This window comes from Colletes gigas, unplaced genomic scaffold (genome assembly GCF_013123115.1).
Source record: "Colletes gigas isolate AHSC1104 unplaced genomic scaffold, ASM1312311v1 Colletes_gigas_Sc00011, whole genome shotgun sequence".
Classification (NCBI taxonomy): Eukaryota; Metazoa; Arthropoda; class Insecta; order Hymenoptera; family Colletidae; genus Colletes; species Colletes gigas.
Window position 1 is genome coordinate 9,353,049 of NW_025106640.1, and position 16,374 is coordinate 9,369,422.

At 45.3% G+C, this 16,374-nt stretch overlaps 2 protein-coding genes across 2 annotated transcripts in view; one reads left to right on the forward strand and one right to left on the reverse strand.

Annotated features, from left to right (window-relative positions):
• LOC122398225 (receptor-type guanylate cyclase Gyc76C-like) overlaps nt 1-14,624 on the forward strand; it is a 48,656-nt gene extending 34,032 nt beyond the window's left edge. The window contains exons 5-20 of the mRNA XM_043397922.1: nt 7,701-8,007; nt 8,377-8,523; nt 8,982-9,175; nt 9,246-9,405; nt 9,675-9,829; nt 9,974-10,261; nt 10,372-10,632; nt 10,713-10,784; nt 10,854-11,022; nt 11,247-11,396; nt 11,495-11,834; nt 11,943-12,066; nt 12,140-12,238; nt 12,334-12,478; nt 12,549-12,805; nt 12,875-14,624. Coding sequence (XP_043253857.1) covers nt 7,701-8,007; nt 8,377-8,523; nt 8,982-9,175; nt 9,246-9,405; nt 9,675-9,829; nt 9,974-10,261; nt 10,372-10,632; nt 10,713-10,784; nt 10,854-11,022; nt 11,247-11,396; nt 11,495-11,834; nt 11,943-12,066; nt 12,140-12,238; nt 12,334-12,478; nt 12,549-12,805; nt 12,875-13,786 — 3,780 coding nt within the window. The 3' untranslated portion in view covers nt 13,787-14,624. The remainder of the gene's footprint in view (nt 1-7,700; nt 8,008-8,376; nt 8,524-8,981; nt 9,176-9,245; nt 9,406-9,674; nt 9,830-9,973; nt 10,262-10,371; nt 10,633-10,712; nt 10,785-10,853; nt 11,023-11,246; nt 11,397-11,494; nt 11,835-11,942; nt 12,067-12,139; nt 12,239-12,333; nt 12,479-12,548; nt 12,806-12,874) is intronic.
• Nucleotides 14,612-16,230, reverse strand: LOC122398257 (NADH dehydrogenase [ubiquinone] 1 alpha subcomplex subunit 6). The gene is made up of 3 exons (XM_043397968.1): nt 15,914-16,230; nt 15,586-15,701; nt 14,612-14,932 (listed from the first exon to the last, which is right to left on the reverse strand). Exons 1-3 carry the CDS (start codon nt 16,035-16,037, stop codon nt 14,795-14,797), a joined length of 378 nt encoding a protein of 125 aa, XP_043253903.1. The 5' UTR covers nt 16,038-16,230; the 3' UTR covers nt 14,612-14,794.
• Nucleotides 16,231-16,374: the final 144 nt, after the last annotated feature.

Sequence of the window (16,374 nt, forward strand, 5' to 3'; positions counted from 1 at the left end):
TCATGTAGTATTACGGCGGTTGTGAACGATATTACAGCAACCGTGTTACAACGACTATCCGTTATCAGTGAAGCATATGTCCAAGTGTCTGTGTTTATCGGCCCGACTATATTTAGACCCGTGTGTTGCTTTGTCGAGAAACGCGAATCGAAGAATCAAGGAAGGAGAATACAGCTTCGTGTTGCCAACTTTCCCGCGTAGAAAACCACGAAATTGGTCGATCCTCGCCGTTTTCGGGCAATAAAAACCTTTGGATATTCCGTGCGTTCTCGGTACAAACTAGAACGAGCAGGGAATTAGGTACAGTTCGGCCCAAGCGCTACAACTACTGCAATCGAGTTTCCAAACGAGGACATAGATGCGTCCAACGAGCAGACGGAATTATTAACGTCGTTTGCGGTCGAGCACATTCCGTTGATGCAATTTTATTTTTCTAAACAAGTCCGGTACGGAGAAAAGTGTTAAATTTAAACGATTTCGTTGCCTACGAACGGTCGATGATTCAACGTGTAACGCGAATATCGATGAAAATGGGTTCTACCCGTGTAACGAATAAATAAATAATCACGATGCACGGTACGGATAATCACGTCCACGAGTCCGCCGATGTTACAAAGACGCGTTCGAAGAATTTACTTGGAACATTAACGCGCAGCTTACCGGGAGTTTTTCTAGCGGAGCTCCAGATCTGGAATCCATATTCTAGGCGCGGAAGAATTAACGAGGCGTGTAGAATTTTGAAGGCCCGAGGGCACTTTAAGACGATATAAAGCAAGCGGGAAGAAAACGAGAAGACGAGAATTTTACCGTAACGCTCGGGCAAAGAATTCCACACACGCCCCGTGTGGATAGTGTCGCTTTACTTAAACCGGTGCAATGTATCTCGATCGGATTCCGCTCGATGGCCAGACGCGAAATCGCGCGACGACGAATTCCGTCCGGGGGAGTTCAACACCTCCGATTACGCGTCATGCAATATTAATTGCCCATTACCATAAAACGATCGTTAACGTCGGATAACACCGGTCGAAAACGCTAATTGCGCCCAGACACGCCGCGACGCGACGACTTCCAATTTCCACGCACCTCGTTGCGGACGCGGACGCGGACGCGGCCGCGGCCGCGGCCGCTCGATTGCCAGCTGTGCGTTCGCGCGCTCGGCCGCCTCCGCCTCCGCCACAGCCACAGCCACCGCCACCGCCTCTGGCCAGGTCGAGAATTCTTGAATGGCTCTCAGGTAGACCCCGAAATCCCACGGCGTTACGAGAGAGCAATCGTGTATCCGGCGTCATTCGAGTATATCCAAGGATACCGCTCTACACCGCGGCTCCACTAACAACTGCCTATGTTTATCGCCAGGCTATATTTAGCCTGGGCTATTGCTTCGCCGAGCGACAGACTGAACGAACCAACTACAACCAACACGGCAGCGACCAGCATCGGCATCGGTAGGCCGTGGCTGCGTTACGTTCAACTTCCCATCCCGTGTTTCGATATCCCGTCCCATATACGACAGACCCTACATCCTCCATCTCGGACTCGCATGGTTTTTTTTTTTTTAGACGAACGCTCATTGTTATCATTGATATCGAGCACCCGCGATCTTAGCATTAGAGATACATGCATCCATCGCTGTTTTCGAAGGAACAATGGATCGTATTGTGTTTACTTAAACATTGTTGAAACTGATCGACGAGAAAAATGGTTGAACAATGTTTAGAGGAAAGGAAGAGGCTGATCGTTGCCCGCAGGCAGGGCTCGTCGGTAGCAATTGTGTTAAAAACTTTCCAGAAATAGTTAGCGTCGGTGTAAACGGCAAGGAGACGGCTAATTAATATCGTAGACGAGAGCCCGCGACCCTGACCGAACGAAACCAGACGTCGCGTTAAAAGTTGTCCACGTGCTCGAGGAAGAGATCAGCAACCGGACGTCGAGGCTTCTCCGATTTTTCATCGTGCCGCATTTTATTTCCATTCGATTGTTTCGCCATTCAAGGATACAACAGTGGCGCGCTCGCACGCGCGCGCAACTATCGCTATTTGTCCGTCGTCGGTGCTATAAATAGACGCTGTTGATTTATGAATAAATGAAAGCACCGCCCTGTTTCTGTGTGCGCGCTGACCCCACCTTGTTCACCGTCGCGTCTGCGTCTGCGCCGGCGAGATACTCTCCCGTACGCATGCGCCTGTGCGTAAAGAGTTCCACGCCCCACCCACCCCTCGTCGTCCGCTTCTCCGATACACACGTTCCTCGTGAACAGGGTCGCGCAATGATTCTCCAGTTTAGAAATTTATTTTTAGTGGGGACACCGTTCGTCGATGTACAATTCGAAACACCTTTCTCGGACGATAAATCTCCGCCGCGAAACGCGTCGGTTGCGAAACACAGGCGCGCGTATCGGCCATTTATTTTTGAAACGTTGAACTTTCTCGGACGATGGTTAAACGCCGGCCCGAGCCCACCGATCGGAAATCTTTCGTCGGGTTTTCTAAAATCCGAAACCTGGAAACGGGAATACCCTTGGTCGGTTGCCCAGCCCGTCATAAAAGCCACCGGTTACAACGTTCCGTTTTTCAAATTAGAATTTATAATGACGCCCGAGTTAGTAAATACGTTCTATTATGTTTATATCGGAGCGCGGCTGTAGACACGAGGCGAGGCTAAATATAAATACGTCGTACATATCTAAATACCGTTCGACACCTCTGATCTCTTGTGAGAAAACTGCTCCTATCTGTTCCATCGTACGGCCGCTCCGACGTTCGATCGATCCTCCGCGTTTTCCTCTTTCGATTATTTTATTCTCGAGCCGCGAGTCCGACGAAATCCGCGACGAGTTCCTTCTTTCGAGCATGCTTCGCGAAACTTGCTCCGGCCATGGCACTCGACGTTTAGCCAAGAAATCTTGTCTTCGTGTACAATTTGCGTAACAATGGGACGGTAATGACCGTAGACGTTTGAGCATCGTTACGCCGAGATCGAGCGTGACCTCTGGCATGGTTAAAACCAGCGATACTCCGAAGAAAAGTCGACGATGTAGTCGTCGCGGCTGCGAGAGTTAACCACTGAGCGATCGGCTCTGACCGAAAGTTAACGTCCTCCCTTGATCGTCAACTTGTGTCCCTTTCGTGACACAAAACATAGATCCATTTTCTAAACACAGTAAAGAGCCGACGTTTAATGTACAACCTAATAGTTAAACGAAATGGCGTCGCTGCAACGATACGACAAACTTCCGTAACCCGTTCCTTGAACCCACCGTATGCCCACGTTAACTTCATCGATTGCGTAAGAGAGCGACGTTATCATCGAGTCGCGTACGTTTCCTCGACCATCCGATTCACCTGGTTCTTCTTAATTATTCGATATCGGGTCTAATTAGAGGAAGTCATCGGGCGAGCGTTGCCCCGCGAAAACCTATCGCTGAACTCGTCGACTGCCAGGTCGAATTCAGGAAATTTTATACCACTTATTTTTTAAGAATTCATTTTTGTAGCTTCTAAGTGACAAGTCCCGAAACAGTTGGTTTACACGCACGCCAAACCCCTTAACGATCATGCGGGTAGCGATAGATATGGTTTTAGAAACGATAAAAACAATTAGTTTCATTAGCATTCTACGTTTCGGTTTTCACTTTATTAAAAACGTAACACGAAGAGAAACGATCATTTTTGTCGGGTCAGGGCGAAAAATGTAAGAGTTAAGGGGTTAATTGACGTAACGGCGCGCGTTGCAGCTTCAAGTTCAATTATCTAATGGTGACTGGACGGTCGCTGTTCCCCAACAACTTTCTAATTCCTTAGAAAGAATTCGTTCGTTCGATGAATTTCTCTTGGTCCCCTTTTTTTTGGTCGTGTGTTCAGGGTGTACAGTGGAATCATTAACATTGCATAGCAGTCGCGTTTCACCGACCCAAGGTGCAAAAGAAAATTGAACTTTTCACCAAAGGTTGGTCTCTGCCGTCTGCTGCTCGAACGAGGACCGTCGCAGGAAAAGATCGACGAACGAAGCGAGAGAGTTAACGAGCCGGAGGATTATCGATTGATATTCAAGATAAAAGCCCGGCACGTTTCACCGGTCGAGACCTGCGAGAGCAACGAATTTATCTGCGACACGGAGCGTGTCGTTTGGCAAGATCTTGGTGCACGTAAACGGTCTCCCTCGAGAACACTAATAGCCCCACCATTAACGGGCCAGGACGTGATCCGTTCACACGCTCGCGAATTCCGGGAAGCGATCTTTCCGTTCTGCTATGGTAGCCAGCGCGTTGTATCAGGAAGAGTGGTATTTCTGGCACAACGTTACCGTTCTGGCTTGTCACCTTCGCCGAGACAACGCTCGAGCATTACACGGACAAAAAGAAATTACATGCCTTTCCCAATAAAACCGATAGAACGGTGCTCGTTCTGTTTTTCACTCTGCTTCTTCGCGGTAAGAAAACTATCGATCTCGAAAAGAATCCTACGTTTTGTCTATCCAATTAACGCTAGCAAATATTATGAAATCTTTATTGCGAGAATACCAATTTATTGGTTGAGGTTTTGTTAAAAAGTTATTAATAAAAAAATTTTTAATCGTTTTGGAAAAATTATTTTCAATTGCGGGGGTCGATTGCAATCATTTTTGGTGACTAGACATACCCCCGAAATCCTACGCAGTTTCGAGGAAAAAAATTTTATTAATAATTTTATTAATAACTTTTTAACGGAGTGTCGATCAAGAAATTGATTAAAAAATGCCACTGTTGGTCATTGAAAGTATGTACAATGCGCGCGGGCCAGGGTACACGGAACGGAAGGAGAATCGAAGACGTGCTTGTTTACTCGCTTTCGAAACAGTAGCAAGAGAATTCTTGTTGTTGACTAGGTGTGCGACGTTTCGAAAAGATTAAACGCGGAATTAATATTCCGACACGTTCTTAACTTCCTTTCGAGTCTTCCTCCTCAGGTGTGACTTCCGTCTTGCGACAAACAGGAAGGGGATCTTGAGAGCACGGGGAATAAGCGTTGTTTTCAGAGGGGCGTCGTGATTTCAGCGCGAGACGATGCGACTGTTCGGCATCGATGTACGCGATTAAACTGGCTCGCAAGATGCGAACGACGATTACTCCATTGTTATTCAGCGGACGGGGCGATTGTCGATGCACCAGGCCGAACAGCCGCCGCGTTCTCCGTCGTAAAGACGAGTTTAGAGAGGCATAATTTTGAGAAACGACGCGGATCACCGCGCGGCGGAAAGATGAAATATCCTGGCTTCATGTTTTATGGATGTGGCAAACAATTATAAAGCAGTAACATATAAATTTAAAAAGCCACGGACTGCAACTCGCAACGGACGTTAACAAAACCTCGTTAAACTGCTAACGCTCGCAACTATAAAACGAAGAATGTCTAAAAAAAACTATGCGCCGAAGCAAGATAAAATTAATAGCGCCTCGAGGATCTATTTTGTTCTATCGCTATTCCAACGATTAGTTTTTTGCACAAAGTAACGATGTCGCGTAAAACTATCGAAGGCTAGAAAAATAAGTAAGCTCCACGATGATCGTAGAAGCGTTTGTTCGAGCGCGAGGAATCCGTAAATCGCGATCTATGTCGAAAATACGTAGAAAGATCGGCGTAGGCAGATGAATTCCTCGATTGGTTTTCCAAAGGATCGCGAACGCGTTGCACAACCAACGCACAATCGGCCAATAGAGAAAAGGCTGCGGTTGTAGCCCGCGGAGAGCACTCGAGCCTCTCTCGAGCTCCCTCAAGGTGGTCTCGTCTAAATATAGCCGAGTGGAGCCCAGAATAACAGCACGTCGCGAGCCGGCAATGACCAAAGCCCACCTCGTTCACCAACCATGATAACCGACCAGGTTGCTCAGTTTTGTCTACCGGCCCTCCACTCGTTCTTCACGGGCCCGTGGAGGGTCCGGCCTTAAAACAATACGAATCTGCATTCGTGCGCGCGTCCTCTTTGTTCGTCCCGGTTCGACGGGAACAGGGGACTGGTTTTCTAACCCAGACCAGTTTCGACTACCGGATCATCGATCAATGGCCGCGTTCTATGTAAAACTTGGAGACACTGTTGCGTGGTTGCAGCGTCTTGGTTACACGTACGACTGCATCCGTGCTTCTTCGCGATATTTAACTCTTCTCTCAATAAACAATTCGATAATCAGTGTCTGGGGATATATATATATATATATATATAAGATAATAGAAGTAAATAAACAGTCGCGTCGATACAGTGTTGGCGCACCGACGCGTTCGAGGGATTATAAAATTGTAGATTGAATTGAACAGGATTGAATTCGACGCGGAGTTCCCCTAATTTCTCCAAGGTCGAGGCTGTAGATCTCATCGACCCGACACGTCCGTTGTCACGGCTTCCTTTTAATCAAACGCGGCATTCGCCTCGCGCCACCAACGAACAATAATAATTTTGTCATTCCCGATGCGGCCCGGCTACTTCCTCCCAGTGACGCCAAGCCGGATCAATTTCGTTCTTTTCTTTTCAAGCGACGATTACAATAATTTCGCTATCACGGCCGCATAGTCAACTTCCTTTCGGCGAATTTAACGCGACGTCGTTCTCTGTTTGCCGTATGACGCTCGACGTCCGGTCCGTTGGGACGACTCCTACGAAAGGAGCTCTTTTTGCCGCCTCGCGACGGTATCCAGTTTGGCCTTTCCGAGTCGAAATTCTCCGCGCAAAAGGAAAAAGAACGCTCGACCGAATTTACGGTCGCCGACGAGAACGGACGAAAAAGAACAATGGCGGACAGGTGAATGAATTGCTGACGATCGCGTCTTTCGGAGATTCAAGGACCTTGTTCCGTTCTATACATATATTAAATTTCAAGCGCTCGTCGCTGATTCGATGGTAGAACCGTAAACGTAAACAAATCAACGTACGAACAAAACATGTTTTCAACCCCTGCTTACAACGAAGAAACGATATGGGAATTTTTTCGGTCACGCGTCCCCCGTTACGTGGACTTGGATGGTAACAATGTAACGGGGGAAAATTGGTCGATCGAATGCGAATAAGAGAGCGGCAGGGATCGACGGGGGGCGCGGAGGGAAAAAAGGAACGGAAAGTGAACCGTGCGGTGGTCGCCGCGTTTAAAGTAGAACTGACCCCCAGTTGTCACGTTTAATTTATATGTTAATGAGCGCATGTCACATTTCAACGGTACGGAGCAACCGCCCCGTGCATTTCTGCGCGCGAGCACGAGAAGAGAGCTGCCCCGTTCATTCCACTCTCCTCCTGCCCTCGTTCGTGGTGGCTGCCACAGGTTTATATTTAACCGCGCGCCACACACCATGGCACCCGGCGCAGCCCACTTTGCCGCCTTACTCTCTTGCCTTCTACTCTCTTTCGATCTCTTATACTCTCTCTTTCCACCATCTCCTCCTCCTCCTCCTCCTTCGCTTTTTATTCTCTTTTGCCGCTTCCCTGCTCTCCCTCGCTCCTCCTTTCAATTTTCTGCCCTTTATTCTTCCGCTGCCTCTTTTCGACCGTTTGTCGTTTTCTCCGCTTCGCGGTTTCGGTCTTCCGATCATTTTTGTTTGATGATTTTGCCGCGCCTTCTCTTCCTTTTTACGCGGCTCCTCTTCTTTCCGGCCTTATACCTGACTTCTCCTTTTACTTTTCCACGTATATTAAAAATAGGAACGCGTTAATCGAGCAGAGGACCGTTTTGATTGCAGAAATGCTCGGATTACAAAGCCTCGAAGGTGAACACGTTCGCGAGGACCGAGCCGCCGGACACGCAGGTGACAAAATCGGTGATCGCGCTGCTGCTCCATTACGGTTGGAACAAATTCACCATCATAACCGAGAGCGCCTGGTCGAGTGTCGCCAAATCGTTGGAGGATCAGGCAATCAAGAACAACCTAACCGTGAACCACTACAAGACCGTCGAGGACAGGCACACTTGCTGCGAGGAGAGGCTACCATGTTGTCAAGTCAGCGTATGGTTTCAACTTATACACGAGACCAAAAATATGACTAGGAGTTAGTCCAAGTTTCTTTATCATAATTTTAATGAAAAATTTCAACGGTATATCGTCAAGATCCTAAGCTGGAAGAACGCGAAAGATAAACGAGATCTAGTAAAACGCGTCAGACGTTGGTATCCGATAGTTTCGTCGACTATTTTCGTAAATTTCCTTCGTGAGATAATGGAGCCTACAACTTCCGTTCGATGATCTCATTGATAATTGTAGGAAATAGAGCAGCCGTTTCCTAAGTAGTAGAAACAAGCGTGAAAGTCAGTTCCGTTGTGGAAATCAGTCGGCTCGCGGTCTAACGTTCCGCGTATTCAATTCCAACTGGACTCCCGCGGTGCGTCGTGTCTAACGGAAGCCGTAAATCTGTTCGCAGTTTACATATTCCTGGGAACGGCGATGTCTCTGATCGACATGATGAACTCGATGCAGAATCAACGGCTGCTGGACAACGGGGAGTACATGGTGATACACGTGGACATGATGACGTACTCGCAGCGCGAGGCGCAAAAGTACTTATGGAGTGAGTAGCCGAAGAATACCAACGATCGTGAAAACGATTCGTGAGATTCGATTGATCCGATCCAGAGTTACGATGCCGCGTGTCTTCTACGCGCTTCCTTCGGCGAAGAACGTCGCTCCTCGTTACCTCGTCATTTCCGTATCTAATTCCCGATTAGCTAAACGTCACGGGTCAAGCACGGGTCCGCTCGTGACCCGGTTCCGGATCCGACACGTGACCCGATCTCGATGGACGCTTCCTTTGCCTCGTTGTTTCGAAGATCACGATTCCGATCGCGGTACCCAATACTTGGACTTTAAAGTGCGCACGAAACATACAACAAAACAGCTCTAAAATACAATAAAATTATTCTTTAACGAATATCAGAGATAATAATGATTACGTCCAAGTATTGGGTATTTTATCTTCTCGTTGAAAGATTGGCTTCCTGACGGTGGTTTCGCTCGATCGACTTTCAGAACCAGAACACTTCGACAATTTACGGAATTGCATGGATCCAAAGGACTTTTTGAAAAGAGCACGCTCCCTGATGGTGGTAGTGTCGACGCCACCGACCCAGAAATACGAGGAGTTTACGAAAAAGGTTCGCGAGTACAGCAGCAAGGAACCCTTCAACTTCCCCGTTCCCGAATTACTGAGGAAGTACGAAAAGGTTAGTCTCCGTTGCACGAATTTCAATTTTGACCCGGTTTTCTTTATCGATTGTTTCGTTGTTGTTTCAGTACGTATCGATTCACGCCGCGTATCTTTACGATTCCGTGAAGCTGTACGCGAAAGCCCTGGACCAGCTTTTGCGGGATCAACCGGAACACACGCTGCAGGAGATCGCTAGCAACGGCACTCAGATCATAGAGACTATTATCAGGAATCATACGTATCAAAGTAAGTACGTATAATCCGCACCAAGAGCAATCTGAATCTTTCGAAACGCGTCAAGTGGTTCTTGTAAGAGTACATTCGATTAGAAGGAGTACGATCGATCACGATGTATTGCGTAGATTATTTACACCGAGTTGATAATGGATCGCACTTGCGTCTAACGAGAAATGATTCAGAATTTCCAAAAGTTCGGTCCGAAGAAGAAAAATTGAAAAAAAAAAAAAAAAAAAGAAAACAGAATAACTTTTGATGCGTGTCGCGTTTTGAAACAGGTGTCAGCGGCGCGACGATAAAGTTCGACAAGAACGGCGACTCGGAGGGGAATTTCTCGGTGCTGGCCCTGAAGAAGGACCCCTTTCGACTGAACAACTTCTCCTGCGACTATCAAATGAAGCCCGTGGGCCAATTTCAGCAGGGTGAAACTCTAGTGAGTGAGTTGTTTACAGCATTCGTGCGGATCATTTACTCTCGCGTCGATTCGCTGCATATATATTCGACTATATCTGCACTGCGAGCGTAAAGCACCGTCGATCGTGCGAAATGTATCAAAGTATCGATCGATCGTGCATAGGTGTACAGACCGTCGGAGGCTATGGACTGGCCAGGTAAAAACAAACCGGAAGCAGAACCAGGATGCGGTTTTCTCAACGAACACTGTCCCAAAGACGACACGCATTTGCGAAGCATCGTGGCGGCCGGCGTGCTGGCAGTTCTATTGTTCTGCGCCGCGGTGATCACTATGAGCATATATCGAAGGTGGAAGATCGAACAGGAAATAGAGGGGCTGCTGTGGAAGATCGATCCGAGCGAAATACACGGCTATCCTCATCTTGACAACATGATGTCCTCCCCTAGTAAGGTGAGGAATCACCGGTCACTGTTCTCCCGGTTTATTGGGATTCGAAATCATTTGTTTATCGAAATTACCTATATAGAATTTCGAAAAAATCCATGTCTTTTCTGTTGCAGTTAAGCTTAGTTAGTGCAATGTCCTACGAGTCAAGATGCGGTGGCCAGGTGTTCGCGCAAACCGGGCATTACCACGGGGTAGTGGTGCGAATAAAGGAGCTGAAGTTTTCAAAGAAGAAGGACATCTCGCGGGACGTGATGAAAGAGATGCGTATACTTCGCGAAATCAGACACGGGAATCTGAACTCGTTCATCGGTGCGTGCGTGGAGCCAATGAGGATATTGTTAATTACGGACTATTGCGCCAAAGGAAGTCTTTACGTACGTCATCTTTAATGCACAGACGAACCCAGTAATCTGGCCTGAGTTTGTATTTCATAGAGTCATCGTGCGTGTTTCAGGACATCATCGAGAACGAAGATATAAAGTTAGACGATATGTTCATCGCATCGTTAGTTCACGATCTCATTAAAGTGAGTGTTCTGTGGTGAGGCAGGCAGGATAGTGAAACTGTTTAATTAAACGATTTTGCTCGAATGCAGGGTATGCTGTACATTCACGAGTCGTCTGTGCTAGTCTGTCACGGTAATCTGAAATCTTCCAATTGCGTGGTGACCTCGCGATGGGTACTCCAAGTCTCTGATTTCGGGCTACACGATATGCGGCATTGCGCCGAGTCCGACAGCATCGGTGAACATCAGTATTATCGAAGTACGATGAGCAATAATGCAATAATCACCCTACAATAGACCTCCGTAAACGCGTGATACACGTTCCATATTGTTTCACGAAAACGAGGAAGAGACTGGTCACTGGACGAAATATTATGTATTTGTCAACCGTGTTGTTCGAGTGTTACGTAATACAGGGGTCTATCGTGTATTTGTTTTTCCAATATTCAAGAGCCGCGACTTGGCAAATTCGCTTCCTTTCAGACTTATTCTGGAAGGCACCCGAGCTATTAAGGAATCCTAACGCTCCGATCAGAGGCACTCAGGAGGGAGATATTTACTCGTTCGCTATTATACTATTCGAAATAATTGGACGCAAGGGGCCGTACGGTGGCGTGAATCTAGAACCCAAAGGTAAATATATGTATATTCGTTTACGATAACCAGGGGATGACTGTTAGCGTTGATCGGCGTTGCAGAGATCTATATATGACCGTTAAAAAAATTGACAGAAATCATAGACCGAGTGAAAAGGTTCCCAGAAGATGGTGAACTGCCGTTTAGACCTAACGTAGAGATACTGTCCGAGTCGGAAGCGGACTGTGCCGAGTATATAGTTAGTACGATTACCGACTGCTGGGCGGAGAGTCCAGAGCTTAGGCCCGACTTTAAAATGATCAGGACACGGTTGAAGAAAATGAAAGCGGGACGGCATCGGAATATAATGGACCAAATGATGGACATGATGGAGAAGTACGCGAACAACCTCGAAGATCTAGTCAGTGAACGTACACGCCTTCTTTTCGAGGAGAAACAGAAAACCGAGGATTTGCTTCATAGAATGCTGCCCGAGTGAGTGGCATCGTTTATCATTTATCATTTGATTATTCATACTTGTCCGAACCTTGTGAAATTCTAATCCACACAGACCACCCTAAAGCATCAATTCGTTTCTTGCAGACCCGTTGCCAACTGCCTAACGAATGGTATCGGCGTGGAACCGGAGGCCTTCGACCTGGTCACTATATATTTTAGCGACATCGTTGGCTTCACCGCAATGTCAGCGGAAAGCACACCGTTTCAGGTGCGTTTTTACGCCGATCAATTGTCGCAAATCACTCCGTACGTTGAAACTTACCTTCGTGATTGCTTTTTAGGTCGTAAACTTTTTGAACGATTTATACACTTTGTTCGACCGCATCATCAAAGGTTACGATGTGTATAAAGTAGAAACAATTGGCGATGCCTACATGGTGGTGAGTAAATTTTTTTATCGAAAGGAAGGAAGGGGGCTGTAATTTATGCAGCAATCGTTGCATTGCGCGACTCGACAACGATGGGTGTCTTTCAGGTCTCCGGTTTGCCGATAAAAAATGGAAACAAACACGCCGGGGAGATCGCGTCGATGTCTCTGGACTTACTCAATGCCGTAAAACACCACACCATAGCTCACAGGCCTCAAGACACGCTTAAATTACGCATCGGAATCCACACAGGTAACCTAGCCCGATAACCAAATAAAATCGACGCGTATTCGCACAAGTCTACGACTAATAAATGTTCCAGGACCTGTGGTAGCGGGTGTTGTTGGTCTAACGATGCCTAGATATTGTCTGTTCGGAGACACCGTGAACACTGCTTCCCGTATGGAATCGAACGGTGAACCATTACGTATACACATAAGCGGACAGTGCAAGGATGCATTGGACAAGATCGGTGGTTACATAATCGAGGAACGCGGTTTAGTTCACATGAAAGGAAAGGGAGACGTGAATACTTATTGGCTTACCGGGGCCACCGAGAAAGCTATTCAAAAACGAGAGGCAAGCGAATCAAATTTACAGATCACGTTAACCGAATTTTCTACTAACGCAGTCATTGTATCCGCGTAGGTGGACGTTGGTGATCTTCCACCGCTGTTCTGTAGACCGAGGAGGAGTCCAAAATTGAACTCAGATTCCCGCCAGGCTTCGTTATTAGCCGGCCTGGGAGCAGGTAGTCGTAGACAGTCGAGCGTTCCGCGACCAACACCGGACGATTCCACGTCCCAATGCGGAGGATCTAGTCCGATACCAAGACTTCTCAACTCTCGGAGATTAGAACGATCTCCTCTTTATTTGACCGACAGTGTGTCGAAGACAACGTTGGAGAATGTCGGGCTACCGGACGACGTCGAGACTCGAGCAGCCCACATCAAGATGGCCCTCGACGATTTTTTCATCGACACCAGGCCGAAATTCCGCAAAAACGCTAGAGTTCTGTCGACGATCGCCTCGTCGTCGTCCACGAGCGACTACCCGTTTCAAAATATAATACGGGAATCCCGCTCGTTGGACCCGTTCCCCTTGGAACTGTACAATAAGAGATTCGAGTCGCCGAACTTCTCGTGGAAGGAGCCGAAGAAGAGTTTTCGATCGTTAGAAAATTGTGACAAGTGCACGCGGACAGGCTCGAAAACGAACATTTCCGGGAAAGTGTTGAACAACAACTATCCTAACGGTAACGTGATAATAGTGCCTCATACCGACGGATCGCCGAACGAAGCTGAGACACCGTTGCTAGGGGACGAGAGTGGTTGCATGGGAGAGGTGGTGCCTGCTAAACGTTGGCGATCTCTCGATCAGGTGGCATCCGTGCCCAGCACGGACAGCGTGCCGGACAAGAAGTCTTCCGCGAGGAATTCGATCAGAAGTTGGTTAGTAAATTTGTTCAGTGGCAACGGGTTACGGAACAGCGACGTTTCTTTGAGGCGGGGCGTGATAGCAGGGTATGATATACAGTCAGAGCGTGAAAGTATAGTTTGATGATACCGGAACTTATCCTCTATCCGAGGAGAACAGGTAATGTACACAAATATGGAACCTTGTGCTATGAAACGTGTATGACTGCGCTCAGAACATTACAACATTTATGAGTCATAAGCATGATGTATTGTTGCCATTTTTTTGTCACTTCTTTTTTAGCATAGATACGTGGAATGTATGGGTATGAAAGTTACCGATCGTGTATATTTTTAATACCTAGATATTTTATAACTTGTACTAAAAAAACACGCATTGTTTCGCCGGCGTACGTGCCTTTTTACGTACCGCAGAATTTATTTGTTAACATTTTTTTAATCCGAGCGAATAACGACGAGAATACGACGAACTGTTTTATAAAAATGATTCTAACCAAAGTACACAAACGTAGAGATCACGCAGATGTCTATCTCGAGTTTAGCACAAACGACGATTCCCTTTTCGCGATGCAGGAGAAGAACGAAAAAAAAAACACGCAATTGCTGCGGTGTTTTAAGTTCATGGAAGTTCGAATACACTCGGTTATACATAATTATACATATATATATATATATGTATGTATGTATGTATGTATGTATGTATGTATGTATGTATAATTCTATACTTGTTCACTGAAGGAAAGCAAATTATCCGTATGGCTGTGAAAAGTGAACTAGATTGTACCTAAGGTGCTTAGTAATATATCATCTTGTCAAATGTATATAAGCGAATAATAATATATCGATGTAAAGATAAAGTGTAAATTAAAAGAAATATTCTATCTTCTGTAAGAGTCAAGTAAAGATTCATCTTTTCAAATAATGTATAACTCGATGTTTTTAATAAACAACTACATTTTGTTCCCCTTTTCAATTTTATTTTACAGACGTCATGTGTAAAGCATATATATATATACACACACACACGCACACACAAAACTCTTCATATAATCTATAGGTTATAGGTAAGTTGCTATACAAATATATCTCTACAAGAAGTATTTACGTGCATTTATTTTTACACGGACTAGAATTACGCGGTCGTATCTTGACCGGAAAGGAATTTTGACATGAAGTCTGTCGGCTTTGGTTGACACGTTTCTTTCCAGTAGTTCATAAGAGCCGATTTTGGTTTCCATAAAGTGACAACTTCTTGAAGCTCCATTTGACCCTAACGCAATTCGTACGCCTATTAAACTATATTTATTAACAAGACCCTTTCCATACAAGAAAGAATAACATAAACGATATAAAAAAAATATACGATATCCCGTGATTTTTCGGCCAAACGGAAAGACCCTAATCCAGAGGTCAAAACCAAAAATGTTATATAACATTTGTAAATAAACGCTTTGTTTTATTTTAGAAATTCGGCAAAATACTAAGGAATTTCATCGAGCAATAAGTTCAAGTGTGTATAGACGACAGCTGCATCCACTCAGGGCATCGTTTTGAAACAAGACATTGACAATAATATATCATAGAATATAGTTCGCAATTTTTTCAGACGACGAAAACCATAGAACTACAGAGACACGATTAAGCACAATCGACCTTTCACGTGGTATGCCAAAAAATGCATTACTTATTTTATCCATATAATATTTCTGTTTAGGTTAAGTTCTCAAAGTTTGGTGGAAAAACCATGAGACACTCAATATATAAACGAAAACATACGTCAGAGTTGAAGACTTAGTATTAAGGGCAAATCAGATTATATAAATATAAACTAGCGAAATAAATACCAATCGATACCGGATCACGTTTACTTTGAAATTCACACTTACTGTGCATCGTAGAACGTATTATTCGCATCATTCTTACCTTGATAACAAGTAGATCTATAACTCTTATGTCCTTTAAATCATTGTGTCGTCGAAATTCTTCTCTTAACTTTTTCTTACAATCTTCCTGATTTTTTGGGATATCATAATTGTAAACTACAAAACAAAGCAATTACATGTAAATACAATTGAGAAACGTTATGAGATCATTGCAATGCATCTCACGAAATTTAGATAAACTAGACTGCTGATTAAAAGAAAAGAATGGATTTGAAATCCAGGATAAACTATTTTTGTTGCAGTTAGGTTAGATAACACCACATCAGATTAATGTTCAAAGAAAGAATGTACGTCTTATGAATACATACCAATTTCAGGAATTTGTCGATACCAAGCTTTGTACAATGTTATCACTCTTCTACGTGCGTCTTCGGTATTGAGCGAGAGAATTGGTTTCACTTTTTTTAAACCTGTCCTCGTAGGTGTAGCCATTTTTGTATTACGTAGTGATACTCTCTCTCGAAACGAATCAACTGTGCACACTTGTATACCCTACACGACACATTCGGCTAACGAATACTCGAGAAAAACTATGAAAACGTTTTATATCGAAAGTAAAGAAACTGTTATTGAAAACACAATGCTTTTAAACATTTTCAACATAAATTAACACTCACGATCGGTGACATGAATTCGTATCTACCGCGTATTCGGCGTATCATATTTTATTACTACGACTCCCGATGTTGCAGGCAGTGTTGCCACGTTGTTCAGCAAGGCTAGTAATAAAGGTAATAGGGCTTATTTGTTCTCAAAGATGGCAGTATCT